The sequence below is a fragment of the Siniperca chuatsi genome, linkage group LG15 (genome assembly GCF_020085105.1).
Source record: "Siniperca chuatsi isolate FFG_IHB_CAS linkage group LG15, ASM2008510v1, whole genome shotgun sequence".
NCBI classification, from domain to species: Eukaryota; Metazoa; Chordata; class Actinopteri; order Centrarchiformes; family Sinipercidae; genus Siniperca; species Siniperca chuatsi.
In genome coordinates, this window is record NC_058056.1 from 11,520,004 (window position 1) to 11,544,542 (window position 24,539).

The 24,539-nt window shown below is 42.6% G+C and overlaps 1 protein-coding gene across 13 annotated transcripts in view; it reads left to right on the plus strand.

The window, feature by feature from the left end:
* Positions 1-24,539, plus strand: part of LOC122888988 (AT-rich interactive domain-containing protein 1B-like) — a 177,040-nt gene that overhangs the window by 11,902 nt on the left and 140,599 nt on the right. For 12 of the 13 annotated variants that reach the window (XM_044223940.1, XM_044223941.1, XM_044223949.1 and 9 more), the window contains exon 2: positions 12,766-12,969. In XM_044223940.1, the coding sequence (XP_044079875.1) occupies positions 12,766-12,969 (204 nt within the window). Of the gene's footprint in view, positions 1-12,765; positions 12,970-21,499; positions 23,988-24,539 lie in introns of those variants that run through there. The other variant, XM_044223953.1, reaches the window with a different exon arrangement.

Genomic DNA, 24,539 nt, shown 5'->3' on the forward strand with positions numbered 1-24,539 from the left:
CTGACAGATGGGAAAATCACAGGGGCATTTAGCATGTTTGAACATTTAGAAGTGACAGAGGTCAACAGCCGGCAAACACCTCTCTTTGACTTTTGACCCCTGATGTCACTATCCCCCCCGCCGCCCTTAGGTGTGGCCAGGGAGCTCGTTAGGCAAAGGTCTGAGAATAAAAGGCCCTGAAATGCCAAGCCAATATTCCATCAGCGCTAATGAACATTTTGTGATGATTTTTGTTCTTAATTGGAGATATTTTTGTGCTGATTAACAGTATTTTACCATCTCAGCATCAAGGAGAAATTCAAGGTTATTCACTGAGAGACTCTCTTATTCTCCCTCTGTCTCACTTTCTCTTTCTCAGCGGCTGCACTTGATTTATTCACCCCGCCTACCTCCCATTTTTTTTATCAGTTCTTTGGTGAAATTGTCACAATCGTGTAATCCTTTGGGTGCCACTTGCTGGGAGACTCACACGTGAGCATGCACTCGGAGAGATGGGTGTGTGTTTGTAATGACATTGGCAGTGGAGTGTCTAAACAGTAGGTAGTACCGGGTCTTGTGTCCAACATGGAAATCCTAGCAAGTCAATAAAACGATGGTCAGTATACAAGGGAATAAGGCAGTGTTTTCGCTTTAACAGACATGTTAGAACTGGCAGTTAGTGAGAGAGAGCATTTGTAGAGGCTGGAGATTTTTTAGTGTATTTTGTAAAGTGCTGGCAAAGTGCTTCTTTCAGGGCCCCTGAAATTGCAATGCCTGGTAAATGGATGGTTTGAGGAATATACAATGTATTAGAAGTCAATTGTGCATGGGAGGGCCTATTTTCCATATCGCTAGTCGAACAAGTGTGTCACTGTATGTGTGTGTGTGTAGCTGTTGCATCTTTGCCTTCGTGGCACACACACACACACACACACATTCAGACTGTACATGCCCCCGCTCTATCTATTCCCCTGTTACTTCAGCGTCTCTCTGCTCCATCATGTGCAGGTTTGTCTGTATGGTAAGGTTGGGGTGGGGGGCGGTTACACTGTGGGGGCCGCGACGTACATCAGAAACCATTACCCATAATGACCTCTTTCCCCACACCCCGCATATCCATTCCCTTTCCCTCTTCTGACATTTATTTTATGACTGCTTACATATCAAATATTTAAATAAACAGAATCGGGGGCTTCGGCTGAGGTTTGCCCGGGGGTGACAGGAGGGAGTTGTGGCGGAGGGAGAAAGGGGATGGATGATGACATTCATTTCCGAAACGAGGAAAGAAAAAAAAACAGGGTTGGGTGGAGGGGTGGTAGTGGTGAAGGGCGGGAGCCGAAAGCAGCAGCGGCGGAGAGGAAGGGGGAGAAAAAATGCTTCGCTTGGCTCCAATCAAAGCAGGCGGAGGAGGACGGCGTGTTTTTTCGCTTACGCCTGGCAGCAGCGGTGACAGACGGTTGTGTATGTGCATGTGTGTACAGGCGCGAGTGTTTATGTGTGTGTGCACATTGTCGCGGGGCTCATCCGTCAGCATTTCCTGGGGACGCTGGAAGATGTGGGAGAAGGCCCTTGTGGCTCGTAAAAAGCAGCCCGCCGTACTGAAGCAATATCAATTGCACAGCAACCGGCAAGGAGATCAGAGCACGACGCAAAGTAACAAAGGGGGGAAAAAAACAACAACAAGAAAAAAATAAAGTGTAATGCAGCAATGAGAGGTGGTAGAAAAAGAAAGGACAGAAGGAGGGAATGAAGGTGAGGAGAAGAAAGATTTGTCTCTTTTTTCCGCTGGAGAGGAAGATGGAGATGAAGGCGGGCAAAGAGTGTGAAGGGGAGAGGTAGAGAATGAAGAGGAGAAAGAGAGAAAGGTGTATATATATGTAGAGAGACAGAGTGGTCCTGGGGTGCAGGCGGCCAGTCTTGTGCTGGCTGGCGTCGGTGGGAGGCCCATTACTGTCAGGCTAATCTTAAAATAATTAATTGCGAAGTCGACGCTTTTTAAAGAGTATTGTAATTGAATCCTAAATTAGGCTTGGGAAAGGGGACGCGTCCTGCTTTGCTGCAAGTCTGTTCCCATTCTCCAGTTATACACACACACACCCACACACACACACACATCAGTGGGTCGTGCGCGCAGGCGGGCAGAAGGAAAAAAAAGACAACAGGCGAAGGAAATGCTAATGAAATGCATATTTGGGGAGAAAGGGGCCATCTATAATTTAGCTGTGCTCTTTGAATGTGAATGATGTGTGTGCAAGCGCTGTGATTTATTTTTGTTGTGCAGAGGGATAATTCTGTCAGAGTAGGCTTTTATTCTTGTAAACAAATGTGGGGAAAAGAGCAGAATAAAAGTGGAGTAATAAAGTAAACAGAATGGTATGAATACATTTAGCTACTGGCATGAATAATTTGTATAGGGGATGGAGGGGTTTGATGAAAGAGAGATGACAGATTTGAGAGCCGTGATATGGCCTGATGAAATTTTTGGTTGGCCTCCGATTGACTATTTTCTGGCGCTTGTTTTAATTTTTGTGTGATTTTTTTTTCTCAGTGATTAGTGCTGTGTGTCTCTTCCTTTCCCACACCCGTACAAGTAGGTAGAGCATAGCCTTCGCAGACATGCACACACCCAACATGCACCTTATAACCCTTCAAATCCTCCAAGGCCCGTTTGTACTAGCCTCCATCCTGAGGCTCTGCTTAAAATGAGCAGCTCAATATGCTTTCACTTACACACACTGCTGCCCACATGGCTCCTCCTGGATGACCCCTGCAAAACTATAGGCTATAGAACTTTCTGGATCAAAGCTCCGGGAAAAGGGTCTGCCCTCCATAAACGTCGGCCCTGCTCCATAACTCTGGCAGGAGCCAGGGAAGAAAGATGGCACAGGGTGTGAGGTCAGGGAGACAGTTCTGCAAGGCAATAATGGAAACGAAGCAGTCAACAGATGCCTTTTGTAAAAGCTAAAAAGTAGAGAAACTGCAGTAATGTGCAGGATAGTTTAGGCCCTTACTTCAAGGTATATAAGGTGTACATTGAAATTATTTTGTAAGGGAAATTTGCTGAATTTTACAATAAATGTGTTTATTAAGTATGATAATGGCTTCAGATATCTATAATATTTGATTTGCTCAGTGTTGAAGCAGAGATTACTGGATTAAGTATAGACAAGAGTTGCAATCAGTCAAATTGCTTAAGTATTTTCAGTTATGCTGCATCGCGCCTCAATCTCACCTCCACAAACACACAAGAACCAGTCCAACCACTCTGCCGTTCACCCCAATGCACTGGGCTGTGCACTTCAGGTTCAGCTTTATTGTCATCTGTATTAAAATCCTTGTCAGAATTGAAATACAATGAAAATCTTCAGCTCTGGCACAAGAATCTGGCTGCATCTGTATGACAAATCAAACGTTCCTCGTGCTGTTTTCCAAATGTTTGAAACCTATTCAACTCCTATTTGGCTCAGATCTGACAGCTATAAACTTGGCTCAGAACATCCCATTTTCTCCTGGCTGACTGGGATGAATAACAGCAGAGAGGACAATATTGTGGTCTAGCTGAGCATGGCTGACTCTTCTGTCTCTGTGATCCCTCTATCAATAAGGAACACAGGCCTGTCAGAAGGCCTGCCAACTGTCTGGCTGTCCACGCAGCCTGCAACATCTGGACACAGATGCTACCCACTGATCACACACACACACACACACACAGACACACACACACACTAAATACTTATACACATGTTTTACTGATACTGGCAGACATTCACAGACATGCTGTGCATTTACAGTTGGTTAATATACAAGTGTGTGTGTGTGTGTGTGTGTGTGTGTGTGTGTGTGTGTATCCATATATCCATTCATATCCACAAACATATTGTTTTCAAAATCATTTTTACTTGCACTCGTAGTGTGTAAAGTCATATATATACACCGGTTCACATGAAAATTGCCATGTGGGAGAATGCATACAAAAAATACTCACATGCACACACAGACACATGTACACCTCGTTTCACAGAATTGGACACATGGTGAAATCTGTGTGTTGCAGCCAAAGGATCTGTTGCCTCTCCTGGGAAATATGTGCATCACTTTAATATGGCCTTTAATAAAAACCTGAACATAAAAGGTTGGTCAAGGTTCAGTGTGTAAAACAATTCATGATCAGGGTACTCATTCTGGCCATAGATTGGCTTGCTCTGATTTAGATGCAGTATGTGGTTGCACTGTTAGTAAATGCTGAATTTAATAACAGGGAGATTTAGCTATTGTTAAATTTTCTTTTCTCATTCAGTGAAAACATATGAGGCTGATGAAAACTCAAAGATGAAAATGAAAAAAAGAATTAAAAAGGGTTGGATACTATACAGGAGATGTAAATAGTTAGTCATTTTCAGTGTGATTATGTCCAAATCTAATTAAGGCCCTTTAATTGTAAATATCACTCAATTTTCTCAGTCATATGCTATTCATATGGTCTGGCACAGCCAGTCCACCATAAACATAGCTGCCCTGGGGCTTAGCAATAATAGGAGTGAATGGTGGAGTTAGTGTGAGTCAGAGGTGTGTATGTACAGTCAGGCCATGCATCAGGGCTCCCACAGGCCTGGAGCCTCTCATTGATCGACCCAGCTCCCCCACCTCATGTTCCCAGTCAGCTTTGGTGATTGATTCCCAGTCAGGGCCCTGGAGATGGGGGGCCTGGCTCGGACTCACAGAGCCTGGGGCCTCCCAGAGGCTGACCTGGAAGGGCTGCGGGGGGAGGGAAACCTATTTCCAGGGCCCCTAACCCAGGTCGAGGAGCCCATTTCTGCGTTAGCCTTCACAGCGGGGTGGAAGAGTGGAGGCTCACATTTATTACAGGAGAAAATTAAGGCCACGTCTGCTGCTGCTGTGACCGCTATATTGAGGTGTGGGGAAAAACTAGGTGGGGTGGTGGTGGAGTGTGTGTTTGAGTGTATGCATGCAAGAGGTGAAGAGGTTAAGAGATATTGGTTTGTGGGGGTTTGGGTGGAGAGAACACTTCCATAACATGCTATTATACAATCTGTTATGCACACACACACACACACACACCACACACACACACACACACACACACACTGTTCTATTACCACTGAAAGCTGGGATAAATTTTCTGACTCCACTTACAATGTTCAAACCTCTAACCTGCTGTGTTCCCATTCACAGTGAACATCACCACTGCTGCATGTCAAGAAGCCCCTCTCCATGTTTATGTCACTTGGAAAAAATTATATGAAAATCTATTTTTTTTTTTCTAATTAACTTTGTAAATTTCCCGCTGAGCTATCAGTCGTGGGGACCTTGTGTGTCGTGCCGAGTCCGATAATGAAATCAATTTGTTTCAAATTGTTTCAGGTGACTTTTAATGAGTATCTAATATCCGCCTGAGGAAGGAAGGTCATGATATCTGTTTGTTATTTGTGTTTTTGTTTTTAAGTGATGGATCACCCGCAGGAGAAATATGGATGGTTCCACCCTGGAGGACTGGGCAGTGCTCCAAAACAAACAGCCTGAATGTAAATCCTTGTTTTTAGTGGGGAGCCTCTTTAACTGCACAACGGGTGTGACCTAGTTTGACAACTTGCTTTTTATAAATACAGTGTAGATATTATTTATTTGATTTATTTATTAATTCCGTGATGAAAGAATTTTTTTTATTGGAATACTACATCTGTGTTTTAGGAGCGCCAAACAAAATCAAGGAGGAAAGGTGGAAAAGAGCTTAATAATGGGGAGGGAGGCTGATTGTGGTCTTGCTTTAAATGGAGCTTTCGCATTCATAATTTACTCTGCTCCCTCTCCTTCAATGGCCAGCCTCCCAGCCTGAGGAGCTCGTTAAGCTTTGCCTTACAGGGAAGACTAATGGATGGCAGAGAAAGCCCCCTCAGGACCCTTTAGCATCGTTTCTGTTGGTCTGCTCGCTTAGTATTCACTTATGTATTTTCACCCTACTCTGAACACAATATCATGAATAACCATTGCTAATTCATAAACACACTTGGCGATACGGGACCTCGTTCATAATTATCCAAGCTGTAGAAATGCAGTTCCTCTCCAATACCATTCCATTAGCAAAGGTGGTGATTTCCTTGAATAAGGGGGGAATCTAGCCTGCATATTTAATACCAGCCTTTCGGCTAAGCTCTGGGAGACGTGGGAAGGAAAAGGGCAGCATATTTACTCAAATAGCCTGTTCTCTCTCTTTGGTGCAGATGGAGTTATTGTTATTTTCCCCTTTCCTGCCCCCTTTTTCTCTCTTTCATTTGGTTGTGTAACAGCATCTCTCCGTGGGGTTCTGCGGGCTGTAGAAGTTAGAGAGGAGCGCATTCCTCTCATTCCACTGCGGCCCTTAGATGAAATAGGGGTTTTTCAGCGGCCCTCCGCTGTCCCAGAGTTGCGGCAGGCAGGAAGCACACAGGACTGAAAGACAAGAAAAGGCTGGGAATGTAGCAAGGCTCTCACTTCTCCACATCAGTAACAGATTCTGTGAAAATAGGCAAACAGCGCTGCAAGAGGTGCCTTCACAATTTTCTGAAAGCATTTAATTTGCATTGGTTTCAAAGCAATAGTTGTACCGCCACACGGTCTTACCTAGAGGCTTTTCAATGGATTTTCTACCCAGTGAGAAACTTTTTCAAGGGGAAACACTGCTGATTTGTAGCAAAGTTTGTCAGGTGATTTAAATACACATGCCCAGCACAAGAAAAAACTCTGTACATGTTAGAAATCAAGAGAATGACAAATTTTGATCTTTGACCAGACTTGAAAAACTGGGGAAAAAAAGCTTTTTGCTCTAACTAGAACCAGCGCATGTTTGTCTTTTTTTTTTTGTCCATGAGTCTACGCCTTGTTACACAGTGGAAATTCAGTCTAGTATTGCATCCTGCCAGGAGATTTGACTGGCAAATTTCTGGTCTATGTTCTTCCACACGTGTTTCCTCTACTGTTTGCAGACGATTGCATTTTATTTGTTTTCATTTTCTAATGGCGTGTCATAGGCATGTCAGCCGCATCTCGTTTTGTCATTGAGGTTTTCTCTCCTTTTTTTTTCTGTGCCTGCCGCTTCTTTAGCTCTCAGCCTTGGCGAGGGAAAACCGACCCTGCGACCCCAATCTCACTTGAGACAGATGAAGCAGCCTCAATCCTTCTCCTCCTCCCTCCCCTCTTCTCTTCCATCCCCTTCCTCCCCTCTGTTAATGACGTCTTTGTGCTGGCCGTGACGAACCGAATACTCTGCAACGTTTCCTTATGCACAGGGGAGGGGGTTGGAAGGGGTGGGTGTGTTTCTGAGCACCCTGATGTGTGTGAGCGTGTGTGAGTGTGTGGTGTAAATATTGGTGTCAAACGCAGAGGGCACACCGATCACCATCCGAGGAAGACGCAGGAGAGAGAGAGCAATTATGTGCATTGCGCCAAACACAAAAGCACACTGGTAGGCCGCATAACAACAGCCTCTTATCTGGCTTCTCTCTGTCGGCCTTTCTTTCTCAACTCACTGTCAAACATACACTGTGTATGTATACATTTCCCCCCATCTCCTCTGTGGCTGTCACTCCCTGCACCTCTTTCTCCTCAGATAATTTCATGCTTCTCTTTGCTAGCCAGCCTTCATGCCTAGCTGCCTGTGCCATCCAGGCATATTGGACTGAGGAAAGGCAATTTGGCTCTACCCAGCTCCCCGCGGACCAGTGCTACTCTTCACACTGTCATTCGTTACGAGACTTTTCACTAACAAGGCGCGCGTGCTGAGATGCAGGATGAGATTGTGTTTTAGAACATAATTCACTGATTTTGGTCCTCTTAGCGAATCAGCAGTCACATGGGAATTCACCGTGCACATAGCTCAGCTACTTCACTACACACTTACACAATAAGTTCTCTTTTTAGGATGGGGTTAAATAATAGGAAAGATCTGTCAAGGCTAAGTGTTGTGTTTTGTTGTCAGCATTCAGTATTTAGTTAACTTGCTTGAATCCTGGCAGTGAAATGAAGTGATGTACCGATACTAAAGATTGAGCTATTCCTCATGGAGGCATGGGCAGGGAGGAGTTAACAGCTACAGAGCGCTGCTCCTCTCCTCTCCTCTCCGCTTGATGACATCAGTATTGTCTCTGCATCCATGAAATTAATTTTTCTAATCTTAGTCAGCAGGAGCGGGGGAATTTGCACACATTAATATGGAACTCGATCTGTACTCGCCCACTGCTGCAGTCTCTCTTCTCTTCTTTCTCTCTCCCCCTCTCCTTCTCTCCCATCTTTTCTCTTTCCACCCTTTCTGTTCTTTTTTTTTTCAGTTTGAAACAGTAGGCCCAAATGCACAGGGTTTCAAGCCTGAAATGCGCAGCTTTGTTCTGGAGGCCGAGGCATTGAGTGCTCTGCTGCATGGTATAAATAAATAACATAAAAGACAAGGCTGATTGTCCCAGCAGACCAACCGGCTCTGGCTGCAGCATGTTGATTCTCCAGAGACAGGCGGCGGCACAGAGGATAAAGAGGATCCGTTGACAATAATTATCCTTATTTGTTTTTCCTCACAAATACACACAGGCTAAAATGGCTTCATTACACAGGTATAAAAGCTGGGATTCTGCAGTAGTCCTTCCAAGAAAAAGACATAATCAATACCAAAAAGGCATCTTGGGGCTAATTTTCATACACAATCAGGTTTGATGCGTCTTTCTAAGGTGATATTCAGAACCATTTTCACATGGCACTAATTTGTGCCAAATAGGGCTTTACACTTAATAGTTGAAAAATATGAATCCTGCTATGTTTGTACATCACGCTGAAGACTCAGGAGCTTTGGCGCACTAATACTCACTGTAGCTTCTACTTCATTGGGCCTATAATGGTTCTTTAGGAACTGTTACCTATCCAACAGGGAAAATAGTTGTTCCAGACAGTATTAAACCACCAGGTGCTATAAGAGATCACAATAGTTCACTGAACGGCTCTTTCAATTCAACTCTTTCCTTTCAAACAATTTTTGGAAGTCGCAGTAGCTCAGTAAAGTAGCTTGTGGCCCATAAAGAACATATGAAGGATCGTCTTTTATTACAATGTTGGTTTTCAGAAAAACCAGAGGAGATTTTAGTGGAAACACTACAGCCCTGAAGGCTGGTATCTGTATAGTAGCAACACTGATCTCACTGTTTTGGTGCTAAGTGGGTGAGCCTGTCTCTATCACTGTTTCCCCTGTGAGTGAGTGTGTGTGTGGATAGTAAATAACTGAAATGAAGGCCTGATGCAGACAGGTGATGATTTGGTCATCTAGTGTGAAGGGCAAGGGTAGCAATAGCCACAGACACAGTGTGTAAGTGAGTGTGTGTGTGTGTGTGTGTCAGCCCTGTTCGAACATGTTCATTCACCACGGCTGATAAATCAGAAGATTTTTTTAAAATAATTCCCGCATTCAAAATGAAATTGGAATAATAACCCTTTACCAATATTGTTTTATGTTTGTTTGATCCCAGTGTGTGTCTCATAATCCACATATCCGAGCCTTTTGTGTCGAGCATTTTGTCTCTTTCTGATTAACAACTTAGCACATTAAAGCGAGGAGTAAAATCATTTTTGCAACATAAAAATGTTGAGCTCAGAAAAGCAATTTAGCAGGTTTCACCCCACAGTAATTTCACCCATGTTCTGTTTTAATGGCTTTGTTTTGCAAAAAAAAAAGCTCACGAGAGTCAGAACGCTGGAGAGGAGTTCATAAATTGAATTTTAAATTTAGCAGTTAAATTACTATTGTCTCCCATGCCTCCTCCCCCTTCTCCATTGAATGGCATACCCAGATGAACAAAAGTGAAAAACACATTTGAAGAAAATAAAAAACAATTTCTGTATATTCCCTCTAGTTTTTTTATCTGCTGTCCCTCCTGGCACAAGCACGATTCACTTCGTGTCATATTCATAATTTTTTTCCTAAGTACAGCCATTTCTCTGAGGGGAGAAAAAAAATGTTTCAATTTGTCAAAAATTGTTGTCGTTTTTTTGTACTTGGTGGTGTGAGGGAAATGGTGGGCATATCTCTAGGAAAAGGCTGCAGTGGGCTGAAATCTCATTTAGTGGAACTTGTCATGAGAGCAGATATGAGGCTCTGTTTGGGGAGGCGGAGAATACTCTTTTTTTTTTCCTTCGTGAACAGGTGTGGATAATGCCATGTGTGGAAGATGGACCAATGTATCAGATAGCTGTATATAATTTTATTGTGGCTGTTTTATTTAAGAATTTCCCACAAGTGTGTGAGAGAGTGGGAGAGAGATGAAAGAGATCAACAGTGCAAGTACAAGATTCTGCTAATACACATTTCTGTGCATGTGTGTATGGGTGTTTAATCGAGTGTCCACTTCTCCGCTCCCAAAACTCTGAAGTAGTTTTCTGTGTCCAGTGCCTTTCTAAGTGCAGCAGTTAACATTTTTTTTTTTTTTTTTGCAACCGTGCGTGTACTCTTGGCAGCTGTGTGAGGGGATTTACTTGTGTTGCGCTCAGCATTTTTGGCAAACGGAGGACCTCTTGAGATGGATTGGTGAACTGGATGGAGCTGGGGAGGGGGTATGTGTCCCATATCATGGGTGGCACAGTGCCCTGGATTTTCAGAAACTGGAGAGCGTCGCCCTTTCACTGCAGATATTGCTTAGTGGACCTGTGTGTATATGTGTGTCTGGCTTGTGGTGTGTTCTGAGTGTACAAGCATGTGTTGCCCTCTTCTCTATCAAAAACACCATTATCGCTACATTAGAAACATATGACCAGCGTCAGTTTTAGCACATCAAAAAATACTCTAAAACAAATCCCTCCTTTGCTGTTCAGTTGGTTTAACTCTGTATATTGCTCAGTTCAGACGCATTTAAGAACTAAATCTATATTAGTTGCATTCTGAATTAAATTATTAGATCACTCTCATTACTGTTCAGTCAGGCTCTTCATCGTCTTCCTGAGCAAAAAGGGGGCAGTGACAAATTACATGATGATTCAAGGTTTTCTCTCCAAAAAGATCCAATCTGGAACAAATTTTGCTTCTTGAACTTGAAGTTCATCCATCATTATTTCAAAAATACAAATGATTTTTCTATCAAAAACATTTTAAATGGGTTTTACTTCACAATGGCTCATAACTAATTATTCCCTAATGTGCTTTACTCTAATGTTGGCAATCATTTTGTCAGATGAGATGTCAGTTTTGTTCGGTGGTTAAATATTTTACTTTAGATCAGTACTTAGGATTAGACTCTTGAAGTCCTGTTGATGCAGACCTCCTGTAGGATAACCCCCTCTCCTCACACACAGCCACATACACCTCCATGCTGTGAAATAACTTTTAAACCGCCAAGAGTACTCATTCCTCTCTCCTGGCTTTCTTTCTCATCTCTCTCACTACCCAAACACACTTTTTTCTCTCTCTCTCTCTTTCTCCTCTGCACTCTTGTGAAATAGTCCAAGTTACTCCACGCACATGCCTCAGTAGACAAAACCACTTTAAAGCTAGAGCGCCGTAACCGTCCGCACATAACCTGCTGAATAAAGTGCTCCCATCCCCTGACATGCCTTCTTGATATTAGCCTGGCAATATGAGGCAACGGCAATTTCTCTTCTACACTAGACACACTAGACAAGGTGATATTGAGTTGGGGAGAAGAGAGGGAACTGAGGAGGGAGCTGGTGGTGATTGGGGGGGGGGATAGAAGTGAAAGTGTGTGTGTGTAAGAAACAGTAGGAACAAAATGTCATAAATCACACATGATCCATACACGGCGGAAACAAAAGGGAGAAAGCATGAGAGGAGAGAGGGAAGATAGAAGAAGTTCACATTATCTACCCGGCAGACAGACAAGCATGCTGCTATGGGTGACGGATTAGCATTAGCCCGATGCACTGTACCGGAATTTTCCAATGGCTCACTGAGACCCCAAACAACCTCTAAAAAGACTGTGAAATACTTACAATGGAATAAATCGCCCTTGACACCTTCTCTTTCTTCTCTTTGATTTTGTTTTGTGTTCATATAAGAAGTTAGTTCCCAAGGTGTGACTTTGGAGAGCAGGTACTTTGACTGCTTGACCGCCCTGAATTCCCTCCTGGGACTCAAACTTGCAAACTTGAAATGCCTCGCCACAATTGTAATGCAAAGTTTGGATCCCTGCCAGACTCTCAACCCTTACCTGTTCTCTTATTTTCATTCAGACGAGCATAAACTCAAATGTAATAATCAGTATTTCTGCCCGTTTGCTGTAAGCAACAACATAGCAAGTGAGAGGGAGCGCTGTACGGTGATTATTGGCACTACTGGGCTGTGGTTGTGGGAACAAGGCCATAGAGATTTTATTGCTATTGCTTCCCATCGCTTTAAACATCATTTACAACACTTTTAAAACCCTTTCAGACATTAAAACAAAGATACAAGCTTCAGGTTTTAATTAAATCATTTTATTTTGGCCCTCCCCCAGCAAAGTTTGCTCCTGATAGCTATGCAATAAACATCTTTGCTTACTTAATTCCATTTGTAGTTCATTTATGACCTGTAGACATTAATTTAAGGCTTCCACTTGCTGTGCAATTATAAAATAAATCAATGGCAGTTGTGGTTTGGAGTGTGTGCACTAAGTGGACGTGTCAGGGGTTCCAGCTTGGCAGATGGTGGATGAATTCATTTGAACGCCTCTCAGCCAATCACAATGCACCCTCATGAATGAATGTGAAATAATAGCCAAGAAAGAAATGCTGATGACATATCATTAATCCCTGTTTTTCCCTCTACAGGTGTCCTCCATGGACTTCATGGCTATGAAGCGCTCGCAGCTGTACAGCATGGCCAACAATCCCTACTCCACCCCACAGCAGCCCGGGGGCGGGCCTTACCCTCCTAGCCAAACATACACGTCGCCGCCTCCACATAGATATCCAATGAGCATGCAGGGGAGGGGCCAAATGAGCATGGGCGGGATGCAGTATCCTCAACAGCAGGTATGTCAACAAACCCCAAGGCTGCATCTCTGTACATGTGCGTCTCAGTGTGATTCATGAATGAGTCAGCCCACTCTGCAGTGCCGATCCAGATATTGTAGCTAGTGTTATAAGCGATATTGCTGTGGGACGTTTGTTTCTCGTCGTGAACATTCTCCAGCGATTTTCCCCTGAAGGCTTGGCATGTTCAATTTGAGACACAGCCTCAAATACCAGGCAGCACATCTCACACCCTGGCATGTGGTGGTGTCACTCCTGTTCATCACTCAGTTCCCCTTAGACCCCCACTGGTGCGAGATGGGTTTGATGCTGTGTGTGTGGGGCATGTGTGTAAGCGTGTTCATTCTTTATGCTTGTTTGATGGAGCCCTTGTATGCTTGATTATGTATTTCTGTATGCTTCTGTATGTGTAAGTGTGTGTGTGTGTGTGCATGCTTGTGTGATTTTTGTCTTTTTGATTGTGTGTGTGTGTGTGTGTGTGTGTGTGTGTGTGTGTGTGTGCGTGAGTGGTGGAATGCTCTCTGCGTAGTAAACATAGACACAGCACAACCGACCCACGTCACAGTCTCTCTGTGCGACACAATAGGCCTGTGTTGGAGACAATAGTGCTTCTGTCTGCTTTATTGAGTCTTAAGTAAATCCCATTTGGACTGGCAGGGTGTGTGTGTGTGTTAAAGGGAGAGATACAGAGAAAGTATGCATGTGTATTAATCTGTGTGTACTATATACATGTGTTTGTGTGGATGATATGTGTTTCCCAACATTTCTGGCAGAAAGCAAACTTCTTCTGTGTGTGTGTGTATAACAGTCCAGTTCCATCAGTGTAGTTTGTAGTGAAACAGCAGTACTGAGCGCCACAGAGAGAGAGGGGGGAGTGTCCCCCGCTGTCACTGCCTGCTATATATAGTCAGCCTGGTCTGAGGGTCTGGACTTGGACACCTCGTACTGGGGCAAGCGAGCTTCCACACATAGCAAGCCCACAGAGAGAGAGAGAGAGAGAGAGAGAGAGAGAGAGAGAGAGGAGGGAAGCTCAGACAGACTTCCTACATTGTCTTAAAATATTGTACAAATATGTGCAGTCCATGCAGTCGCAGAGAAAATTGGTGTTTAATTCTCATGTATTTTTCACACACTTTTCATGTGATGCAGTGAAGATATACAGTATATTGTAGTTTTTGAAGAAAACATCATGTGGAGATAGAGAAGACATTAACAAATAGGTATACTGAGAGGTGCACAATGAATTAAAGGGTTTCTACACTAATTTTACAAATGAAGATCAGTTTACACATCATGGGGAATACAGATCAGATTGTGAAAATAGTTGTATAATGTCTTTTGTGGCTTTGGAGGAGCCTTATAAAGTCTGCGAGAATAACTAATCATGTCGTCAGGGTTATCTCACTTGGGCTTGCAGACAAATTTTTAACCGAGAGCCACTTGGGTTGACGTTGAAAAATGCGGTTGTCTACCAGGCAGCGAGGGTCTAAGTTACATTATGGGAAGTGTACGATCCAGCACTGTTGGAGATTGACCCATACTACGTACTAAAAGTCAGGATATCTTGGCTTCTGCTGCATCATTTTTTAAACATTTAAATTCAGAAACCCAAGAGTGCCGCCCTTTCACTACAGATATTGCTTAGTGGACCTGTGTGTGTGTCTGGCTTTAAACATTTAAATCTGTGTCTTCTAAGTTGATATTTTTTTATAAATGTATTTATTTTTTATGTGTGGTTGTACTATTTTACAGCAATGACTGAAAAGGTGTAGGCTGAAGCCAGAGCTTATTTACACCTACCTTTATCACAATACAAAAAAATAGTTAAATAATAATAATAATAATAGTTAAATGAATTGCCAAAGAAGTTCAAAGTGTCATGCTAAACCACTGAATTACTCTATAAAATATCGTTCATTTTGTCTCACTGGTCACACTGTGCTCTGCAGTCCTAATAGGGAGACTTCATCTTAGACTTCATTACCAAACCTCGTCTGACGCATTTTGATGATGTCACACACTCCCAAAATGAGCATTATTGAGCCTGCTCAGGGGTTTTGCAGTATTAAATACACACAATTGGGAGCCAACGAGGGTGTTTGTGAAGACAGGCTGTGCATAGAGAGTAATGCCGTCTGACATGCAGTCAGTAACACGCACAAAAATACATCCCTGGTTCTGTTTTGTGATGAAATCCTCGGGCGTATTACATAGCCCAAGCGTAGCGCTATGGAACGTAATTAGTTCAAATAGAATTAGTTGTTCACTCTGGCTATAGCCATGGGAAATGCGCTTCTAAAGTTTCTAATTATATGGCTCTGGCTTTAAAAGCAGCACCACCGCATTGCCTATCTGCAGCCGGTGAAATCTAGCTCACAGTAATGAGTTCGGAGGAGGAGGTTTAATTCCACATTCTCAGATGAGTGTAATGAGCCTCACCTACAGAAAAGCGGTCAGGGGTCAGATCATGGAGGAGCGGGAGGGCTAAAAATGAATGCCCCAGATGTGTACTGCAAAATACACTGTATATCTAGTCTTAAAGTGACTATTAATTACATATCAAAAAATACACCAAATGCTGTTAAGATGGACATGATTGCAGCTGTGTCTGGAGTAGGAGTAATCAGCCACCCCACCCTTCTTAACCTCAGATATTGCAGAACTGTCCCAGGATCAGCTGCAAAGAACATTCTCACCATATTGACTGCGGCTGCATCAGCAAGGGGGATTGTGGGTGATGTAAGACGCTGCACACACAATCCCCCATGATGCATCGCGCTTCAGGGCTGGGACCTCAGCTTGTCACAGCCAAGCATGCTGGGATGTTGCCAGGCAACGTGACGTCAACAAAGATATGCGTGTACGTCTATCTCTGTGATTTCCCTGAGTGACTGTATGTCTGTGTGTATGTGTGTGTGTGAGATTGTGTGTGTTTGTGTAGAGGGTTTTAGCAAAAGAACAAAAGGTCCTCTTTGACTGCTTTTCATTATTATGATTAAATCCTGCTAAAATTAAGCCCCCCTCATATTAAATAATACCTCCACAACAATACATACATTTCATCCAGTAGAGCTGTTGGATATGTGTAAGGGCTCACCTCCATCCTTTTTATTAATTTATTTAAGACTCACACCATGGCGTCAAAATTCATCTTTGTAACAGCTTGGATATATGGTGCAGATACACTTACAATTACTTTGATTACACCTGGTTAGAGCAGCACTCTGGTTATTGCAGATATTATATTTTTGAATTAAAGGCTACGTTATCTTACCCTTAGTGATCTAATAATATGATCATTTTTGTTGTCTTTGCTTAGGTTTTGAAATATCTGACTGACATTTTTGCCACCACCCCAGTACAATGAAGGTGACTTGAATTTTGTCTCTTGTGCTAACAGTGTTGAAAAATGACAGGCCTATGGCTTAGGGGTTAAGACGCCACCCATGAACCACAACATCCCCAGTTTGAATCCGGCCAGGTCCCCTTTGTTGCATCTCTGCCTGCCTCGTTTCCTGTCCTCTCTACTATTGCTATCTAATAAAAGGATAAAATGCCTCAAAATACAAAAAACAAAAGCTATTTACCTCCATCGTATTGGGGTGAACTAAGAAATCTCTGAGATGATGGATATCAGCATGGTTTTGTTTTTCCCAAGCGATAAGTAAGAAAATAAGGTTTTCTTTTTACGTGTGATGTGTGTGTGTAATTTGAGTGAACAGGCTCTAACATTATAGCCAGAATAAATATAACTCGATCACAATTCTGATGGCATGTGTACACCCACAAATCATGTCAACTAAGTGTATTTATTATAATTTCTGTATATTTGTTTGCACCGTAAAATATAAAGCAATGTAAAATATGTAATATCTACACAGTGACATTTACATATATAAACACACTAACACCTATGTGGTGTATAGACACATTCACATATCCATAAAAAAAAGCTTGTGCAAGACAGGTAGGAAGCTAAGAGCTAATACAACGACCTCTCCTATAGTTCATGTAAACACCTTGACTGAAGTGGTACCTTAATCTAGTTGTTTACAGTGGTAGAGTTATTGGTATACATGTAAACATACTCACTATGTGTGTAACCCGGAGGCTATATGTGACCCTTCAGTCCTGGTTGAGTCATCGTTTCTGGGGGACCTTGTTTACCTGCTCAAGCCCTCAAGCTTAATATCTGGAGCTCTCTCTGTCTCCTCTACACATGCCCAATTACATACATGCTTGCACAGACAGTATACCTATGCACATGTTGACGTGATCGTACATGCACTCTCCCACGCTCTCAGACACATTCTTAACAGTGCAGTTCCCTTCCAATTAGGTGCTCTGCTCATGGCCTCCTTTCCTTAATCCAGCCATAGGAGGCAAGCACAGACACCGATCTCACTGTTGATGTCTCAGAGAGGAAAAAACAACCTTTCCTACCAGCCTCCAGCAAATATGCCTAGAACTTGCATTAGGTGTAGTTAGCGTCATGCTGCATCTGCATACATGTGTGTGAGAGACAGTTTCACTGTGTCACAAAGGGTGAGAGACACAGTGTGCATGTGTAAGAATGAGACTATGTGTGTGTGTGTGTGTGTGTGTGTGTGTGTGTGTGTGTGTGTGTGGAGTGATGGGAGCCAGAACAAACATATCAGCAGAACAAAAAAAAAAGAAGAGGAGGAAGTAGAAGAATTAGGTGGGTGTCTTGGGGATGACAGGCCACACGAGAGAAGCGTCTGTTTGGGAAGTGGAATGAAGTTGAAAGCGGGAAAAAAAACAGCGCAGCCAATTCTTAGCGTAATTTCCTGTGATTTCAAAGTTGGCAGACAGAGAGGAAAAGGAATTTGAAGGAAACATTAGTGTTTGATGTGAAAAGAGGGGAGGGGTGATGGAGTGGGAGAAAGAGCAGGAGGAAAAAAAGATATCCTGGGAAATGAAAGAGTGAGTGAAAGAGAAAAAGGAAGGAGTGTATGTGTGTGTGTGGGTGTGTGGAGGGGGGTGAATATGTCAACGAGTCAGGCAGAAACCATTACCACTGTTGGCTGTTTGTTCCTTAAACACTGGGCCAACTTAATAGAAGCCAAGCATTTAAAGTCAAGTGGAAATGTGGCTGACCTGCCGCCTGTTCTGTCCATACAAACCGCAACACCCCTTCGAAAGCCTGCTGTTCTTCGCGGCTTTGTATACATTTTATCAAGTCACACTTGCTTTTTAAAGATTATTTTTCAGATATCATCTTTATTCAGTTATGGTCAGCGGGCAAAGAAAAACAGAAAAATATTACATCTCTGTTCTTTAAAAAAGGCCTGTCTATAAACCCTGTATTCCTTTCAACTGGGCAACAGCTGTGTACATTCCTAAATAATAAGTAACATTACAAAATGGCTCTTCTCCTTTGTTTTTATTCACTTCATGTGTATACATAAAGGCCTTTCACAGATATTTCTGTGATCCGTAAGCACCCTCATAAATTATGATTGTTGGCTACAACATTCATATTTACACTGCCCTCTATTTGAATGTTTTTGATTATAAACATCTTAAGATTTGTAAATAACTAAAGAATAAGTGTAAGCTATGTTTGAAATGTTGTAAATATTGTTGTAAATATTAACTGGTCCTGATGGGATTCTTAATTAGTGCTTTATTAAAGGCAGGTGTGATGAAAGGTCAGTTTAACCTAAAAACACAGCTCTAACACCATTGTGAGGCAAATATACAGCATTTCATATTGTATATCAAAAGGTGCCTGAGATCTAGGCCAATCTGAACTGAGGAAATAACTACTGTTATAATTGCTTTTGGATTTTAGGCCTCCATTCAGTCAACAAGTCCTCTCCTAATGGTGTACTGTACTTCTGTTTCTCTTGTCAATATGCTGATAACAGAGAGAAAGATAAAAGGAAGAGAGGGGGTTGTGAGGACAGAGGGGAAGAGAGCAATTGAGGGGCTTTTGGGGTACCGTGGCATTCACAACCACCATTATGGGCATAATTCACCATCATCCCATTTTCCAACATTGACTCCAGATCTTTTTCTTTAGTCTCACCATTTTACCATGAAGCTACTGTAGAAACCCCTCTTTTAATTAAAAGTCAAAATGTCAAAATGTAAACACAAGGGTCATCCCACCACCAGAGTCCACTATCACTCCCAAATAGGCCTGTTATTGTTGAACAGCTGTCATAGTAGGAAAAGCACAGGTGTTACTAATAACATTTACACTGGCTCTGTTCTATTCAAGTGTCCCAGTAAGCCATGGCAGTGTGACAGTGAGCCGGTATGCACAATAGCAGGACCTTGAAACTAAATTTTATTATTCACTGTGACAAAATGTCTTATTGGTTGTCTCTTACTACCTAACAAGACTAACAGAGACAAGAAGTAAGTAAGTAAATGTTAGGTTACATCCGTAATGTTTCTAAACATTTCACTAAATCTAACCTGTACTTTTAATGATTACCAGTTGAGAAACACACAAAATGCAGATAATTAAAACAAAATTTGTGAGTATACTTTACATGGCCAGAAAATAGTGATTGCACTTTTAAGTTTCCATTAAAGCAAAAAGCTGTAAAAGTCCTTGTCTGTCTCAACATCATCTTGTGGGCTATCGACTTTAGGGAGTTAGATGGGTAATTTACGACATCGATTGAACCTGGGCAGGGGGGTTCCTCACCAGTGGGGAGAGCTAGGGCCACTTGGAAGCACTTAGGGGCCCCGGGTGCTGGGGTTGTCTCTGGGGTTAATGCAGCCAGCGCTGCTGGCTCTGACGGATGGCTGGGAAGCCCCAATAAATCAGCCCCTCTGCCAGGAAAGATGGAGGGAGAGGAGGGGTGGAGGTACAAAGGGGACCACTCCAGCCTCGTCACGCCCCTCCCTTTTCGAAAGGCTCTTGAAAGATCGGAGGCTCACTGTTCAAAGTACACATCTCGACCATGCAGATACCCACATAACACACACTTTCTTTCTTTTATATCCTCCACAACTCCAGACCTGCACTCCATGCCAGCCCATGGGACCCTGGGTGTTTTCACCTCACAATTAAAAAAGACATTAGGAAAGAGAGAGAGAGAGAGAGAGAGAGAGAGAGAGGGGGGGTGAGAGAGAAAAGGATTGAAAGAAAGGAGGACAACGATATGGAAAGGCTGATTAATTAAGGGTTCCTCTCTGGCTACAAAATAGATGAAGTTTCAGGATCAATTAATTAGCAAGCTAGCCTACGCACGTCAATGACTCTAATAGCCTGCTCTCATTTGTAACTTTTATTACCCCACTGCTATGGAGTGGCTCTCAGCCAATCAGACGCCACGTGGAGACGATGCTACATGGCCATTAACTGGAAAGGGGGGAGAAAACCCCTCCCATTTCACAGACCAGTTGAAGTGATGCTATCAGTTATATCAATGTAAAGTCTGTATGTACTAGATCTAACATAAAGGAAAACACAGAATGGGACATTTATTAGTAAATTCTTTGTCCACTCACGACAAGCAGGGCAAACACATAATATATAAAACTAAATTGTGATATATATGATATGACCCAGTGGATTATACTTTTTCGTGTGAGCCATTAGTTAAATTACAAACCCAGCTGTTGCATTAGTTGTATGAGCTGCAAACTCCATCATTCTCTCTCAGGCAGGTGATGTTGGAATTTAATATAATTTAGTGTTGAATGCAGGCAAGCGGTGTAAAACGTCACAGAGTGTTTTTGAAAGATCCAGGCTCGGTGCTCTGTGTCTGCAGTGCTCTATATGTGCCTATTGATAAGATAAAAGAGCAGAGAGATGAAAGTGGAGCGAAACGGAGGGTGCGAGGAAGAGAGAGGAAAGAAAGGGATGCTTTATGTCTTTGCCGAGTTACTAGGGGATTAGTCGCTGCTCTAATTGGCTCACCGAGAATTCATCTCAGTTTTCCTCCAGATTAGAGATAGATTTTTACACAGGTCAAGTCTGCTCCGGCATCTCGGTTTCTGGGCTTCATTTGTAGAACCGGGAAATGAAGAGACGTGACACGCTATCAACATTTGAAAACAGATCTGAGAGGCATAGATTGGCATGATCAAGGTGTTACCTAGATTCAGCCTCTGTGTGTTGCTCGCATCCATCAATTTGGTGTGAAGAGAAGATGAAGACGGAGCATAGTTGTATAGACTATAGAGTCTAACTTCAAAGTATGTCTAACATACTGTATTGACTTTACTATAAGTCGAATGAATGTTAAGATGACCCACACTCTTTTGCAACACCTTTTAAGATAAGTGCTAAATTCAGGACGATAACGACGGTAAATATATACAGTCTCTTAATAAAATTGAGTTATCGAAAGAAAATACTGGAAACATATTGTTGTCTTTTAACTATTTTAAATTCCATTAGACCATCTCAAGAGAATCATCACTAACTAGTAGATTAGTATTAACCTAATGTCATGCATATTCTTGGAAGGCGGAGTTGCATTCAGGTAACAACAGTTTTTCTTCACAACTACCAGAGAAAGGAGACAGACCGAGAGAGAGAGTGTGTTGAATGTTTAAGAGCAAAACATCATCTTATATTCAGGCCAATACAGTTTATAGATCTTTCAGGTCAATATGGCAACTTGGTGCTGTGTATGTTATGCGTTTTGTTGTTTAGTGATCGTACAGTGATGCATTCTTGCTCCTGTTTCTCTCTTATCTGAGTGAGACGCGATACAATTCCTATAAAGCTGGTTGACATGAGAATAAATAAACATTAGTTAATTTTGCACCCATTTGCCAGTTTATTAGGTACACCTACCTAAAACTAGTGCAGCGTAATACAACGGTCCTGTAATAAATCCTCCCTTCAAGAAGGTTATAATGTTCAGTTTTTGTTAATGTTTTAGAGAGGTGTTGATTCAAACTTATGGTCGTTTTGGAGGCTGCAGTTTGTGGTGCTGTTGAATGGTATTACATTATACGGAGAGGTGTTTCTGTTACTTACCGTCATTGATATAAATGGGGTGGACAAAATAATAGAAACATCCTCTCAGTAAAATGCAATACAATTCTAATAACCATTAAATTGAGTCAACACCTCATGAGAGTTTGAACAAAAACATTACAACCTTCTTGAAAGGAGGATTTATTGTTTATTATTTATTTATTGTTGTATTAGACTGCATTAGTTTTAGCTAGATGTACCTAACTGGCAACTGATTGTAAATATTTTACTTGAACAAACTTTAACAATGCCAAAGTGATTCTCAGATTGTCATATGAAAGTTCTGTTTTAGATTTCCTTCTGTCTTCAAGGTAAGAGGTCATAAACAGCTACATAACAGCTGGTAGGATACAGATCTTTGCTCATGAGCACTTCAGCATGGATTCACTTCAGCAAGGTGTTGATGCAAGGAAGGCAAAGTACAGATAAGTGGTAGTGTCTGAGATGCTGGGCCTTCCAAGGGTGTCATGGATGACATAGGCCTACCTGCCTGTAACCCTTTTACCCCGTCATCCTCACATCACCAACACCTGATTCATCTCTAACACACCGTACAGTATCCACACTGACCTGAAGGAACTCGACAATTCATTGTGTCACTGTCATTTAACACAGCGGCACCTCTGAGCGTCAGAATCCAAGAAAGACATCCTCGCAGCAGGGGATGTAAAATACGAGTATAATCTCCTGTGCTGATGTCGACCGCTAATGGTGAACAAGCGTGTTTCAACTAGAAGCCCATCTCCCTCCCTCCCTTCCTCCTCCATGTTCAGATGTAATTGACATGACTCCTACACAAGTTCGAGCCTGTCATCACAGCGAGCGGTGAAAAATGAGCCAAGCCGCCGTGTGCTGAAATGATTGATCTGAAAGACGTTTTAGGGCTATTTTGTGCTGAATTGTGATGTTTACATGTGTTGCGAGCCTTCTTTCCTTCTTCTCCCCTTTGTAATTTAATGATGATTATTTTCTATCTGTCAAGACTGAATTTAGTTTGAGTTAGATCTAGTATTACATGTAGGTAGCCTTTTCTCCACTAAATTTCCAATATAAACATTGAGAAATTCTGTGTTAAGAAACATTTCATGATCTATTTCTCTCACTCTCTCTTTGGGAAAGCCTGCTATAACTCCTTCAGTATCAGCAACTGGACCCTTTTCCCTCCCTCTCCACTCCCTGCCTCTCTCATTCAGATCCATTTTTGACCCCCCCCAATGAATCACATTTGCTTTGTTTTTTTCTCTCCCTCTTTCTCAATTTCCCCTCTCTCTTCTGTCTTTCTTGGCCACAGATTGGGGTCAGGAGTTTAGTAGGGGAAAAACATTTGGAGCCGGTGGCACAGGGCCCAGAGGCTCTCGCAAAAAAATAAAAAAATAAAAAAAATAAATCGCTGTTCACACACACACATTACAGAGAGCATTAACCTGCCCTGCTCTGCCTCTCCAAATGTCTCCATTACGGCTCTGCCTGGAACAACACAGGCACTGCTAGTCGCAGCCATCAATTGATGTGAGCAGAAACAGAGAATTAGAGAGAGGGAAAAATAAAGAAAGACAGACAGGGGGCAGAGAGCAACATTTGGCAGTCTTCATAAAGGGATCTGAGATGAAAATATAGAAAAACATGCCTGTGTGTCTATCAGTCGAAAGCTACACTACCTGCTCGCTTTCTCTCGCCGTCAGTGCGATGTTGATGTTATCACCAGGTCGATAAGTCACAATCTTTGAATAGACGGGCTTGTGTTTTCATTTGGGAATAAAAACCTTCGGTGTATGAGCAAAAAAATACCAGTAAATTGGCTTGATGTGTAAGTGTCTAGGTTCAGGTTACTGGCATGTTACAATTGAGAGTCCTGTATGTCCCTCCTCCTGTCCCTCACTCTTTCTCTCACTCCTGTAAGGGCAGCTCATTCCTCGAGGTGTCAAGGGCCTCCCGATGTATGAGGAGGGGGAGGACCGAAAGAAAGAGAAATCAAAGAGTGGTATAGAGCGATGGAGAGCGCCGTCACCTTGGGGGGAGAGATACGAGGGCGATGACGAGTACGGTGATGCATCCCCTCTTCTTTCCCTTATGTTTAATCATGAGCCTGTTGATGCTAATCCGTCCCTTCGACGCCTCACATTTCAGGGACTCACCTTCGCCTGCAATTCACAAACCAGCGATGGCGTTCCCATCTCATTCTGTATACACGAGATGAGTGCATGTGCTGTTGGCTATGAGTGGCTGATCTTATCACCACACAGAGCTGAAGAAGCTGGTTGATTTGTTTTGGTCCTGAGTGTAATGATAACCTCTTGTTGGCTGTGCCAGCTCAGCTCAGATGTGAAAGAACTAATGTGTTTCTTTAGATGTCAACTTTGTACGTTACAAAAAAAACAAGGAGAGAGAGTGTGTGCGTGTGTGTGTGTGTGTGTGTGTGTATACACACACACACACACACATATGCACCTTGTTTTTTTAGACAGGACCAACATAGTCACTGTCTTGTTGTCATGCACTTGTGTTGCTGCAGTGTGTTGGTGACATACACTAAATTACAGTGACAAACCAAGTGTTGTCTAATGCACACCCGACAATAACTGATAGAAAACATTCT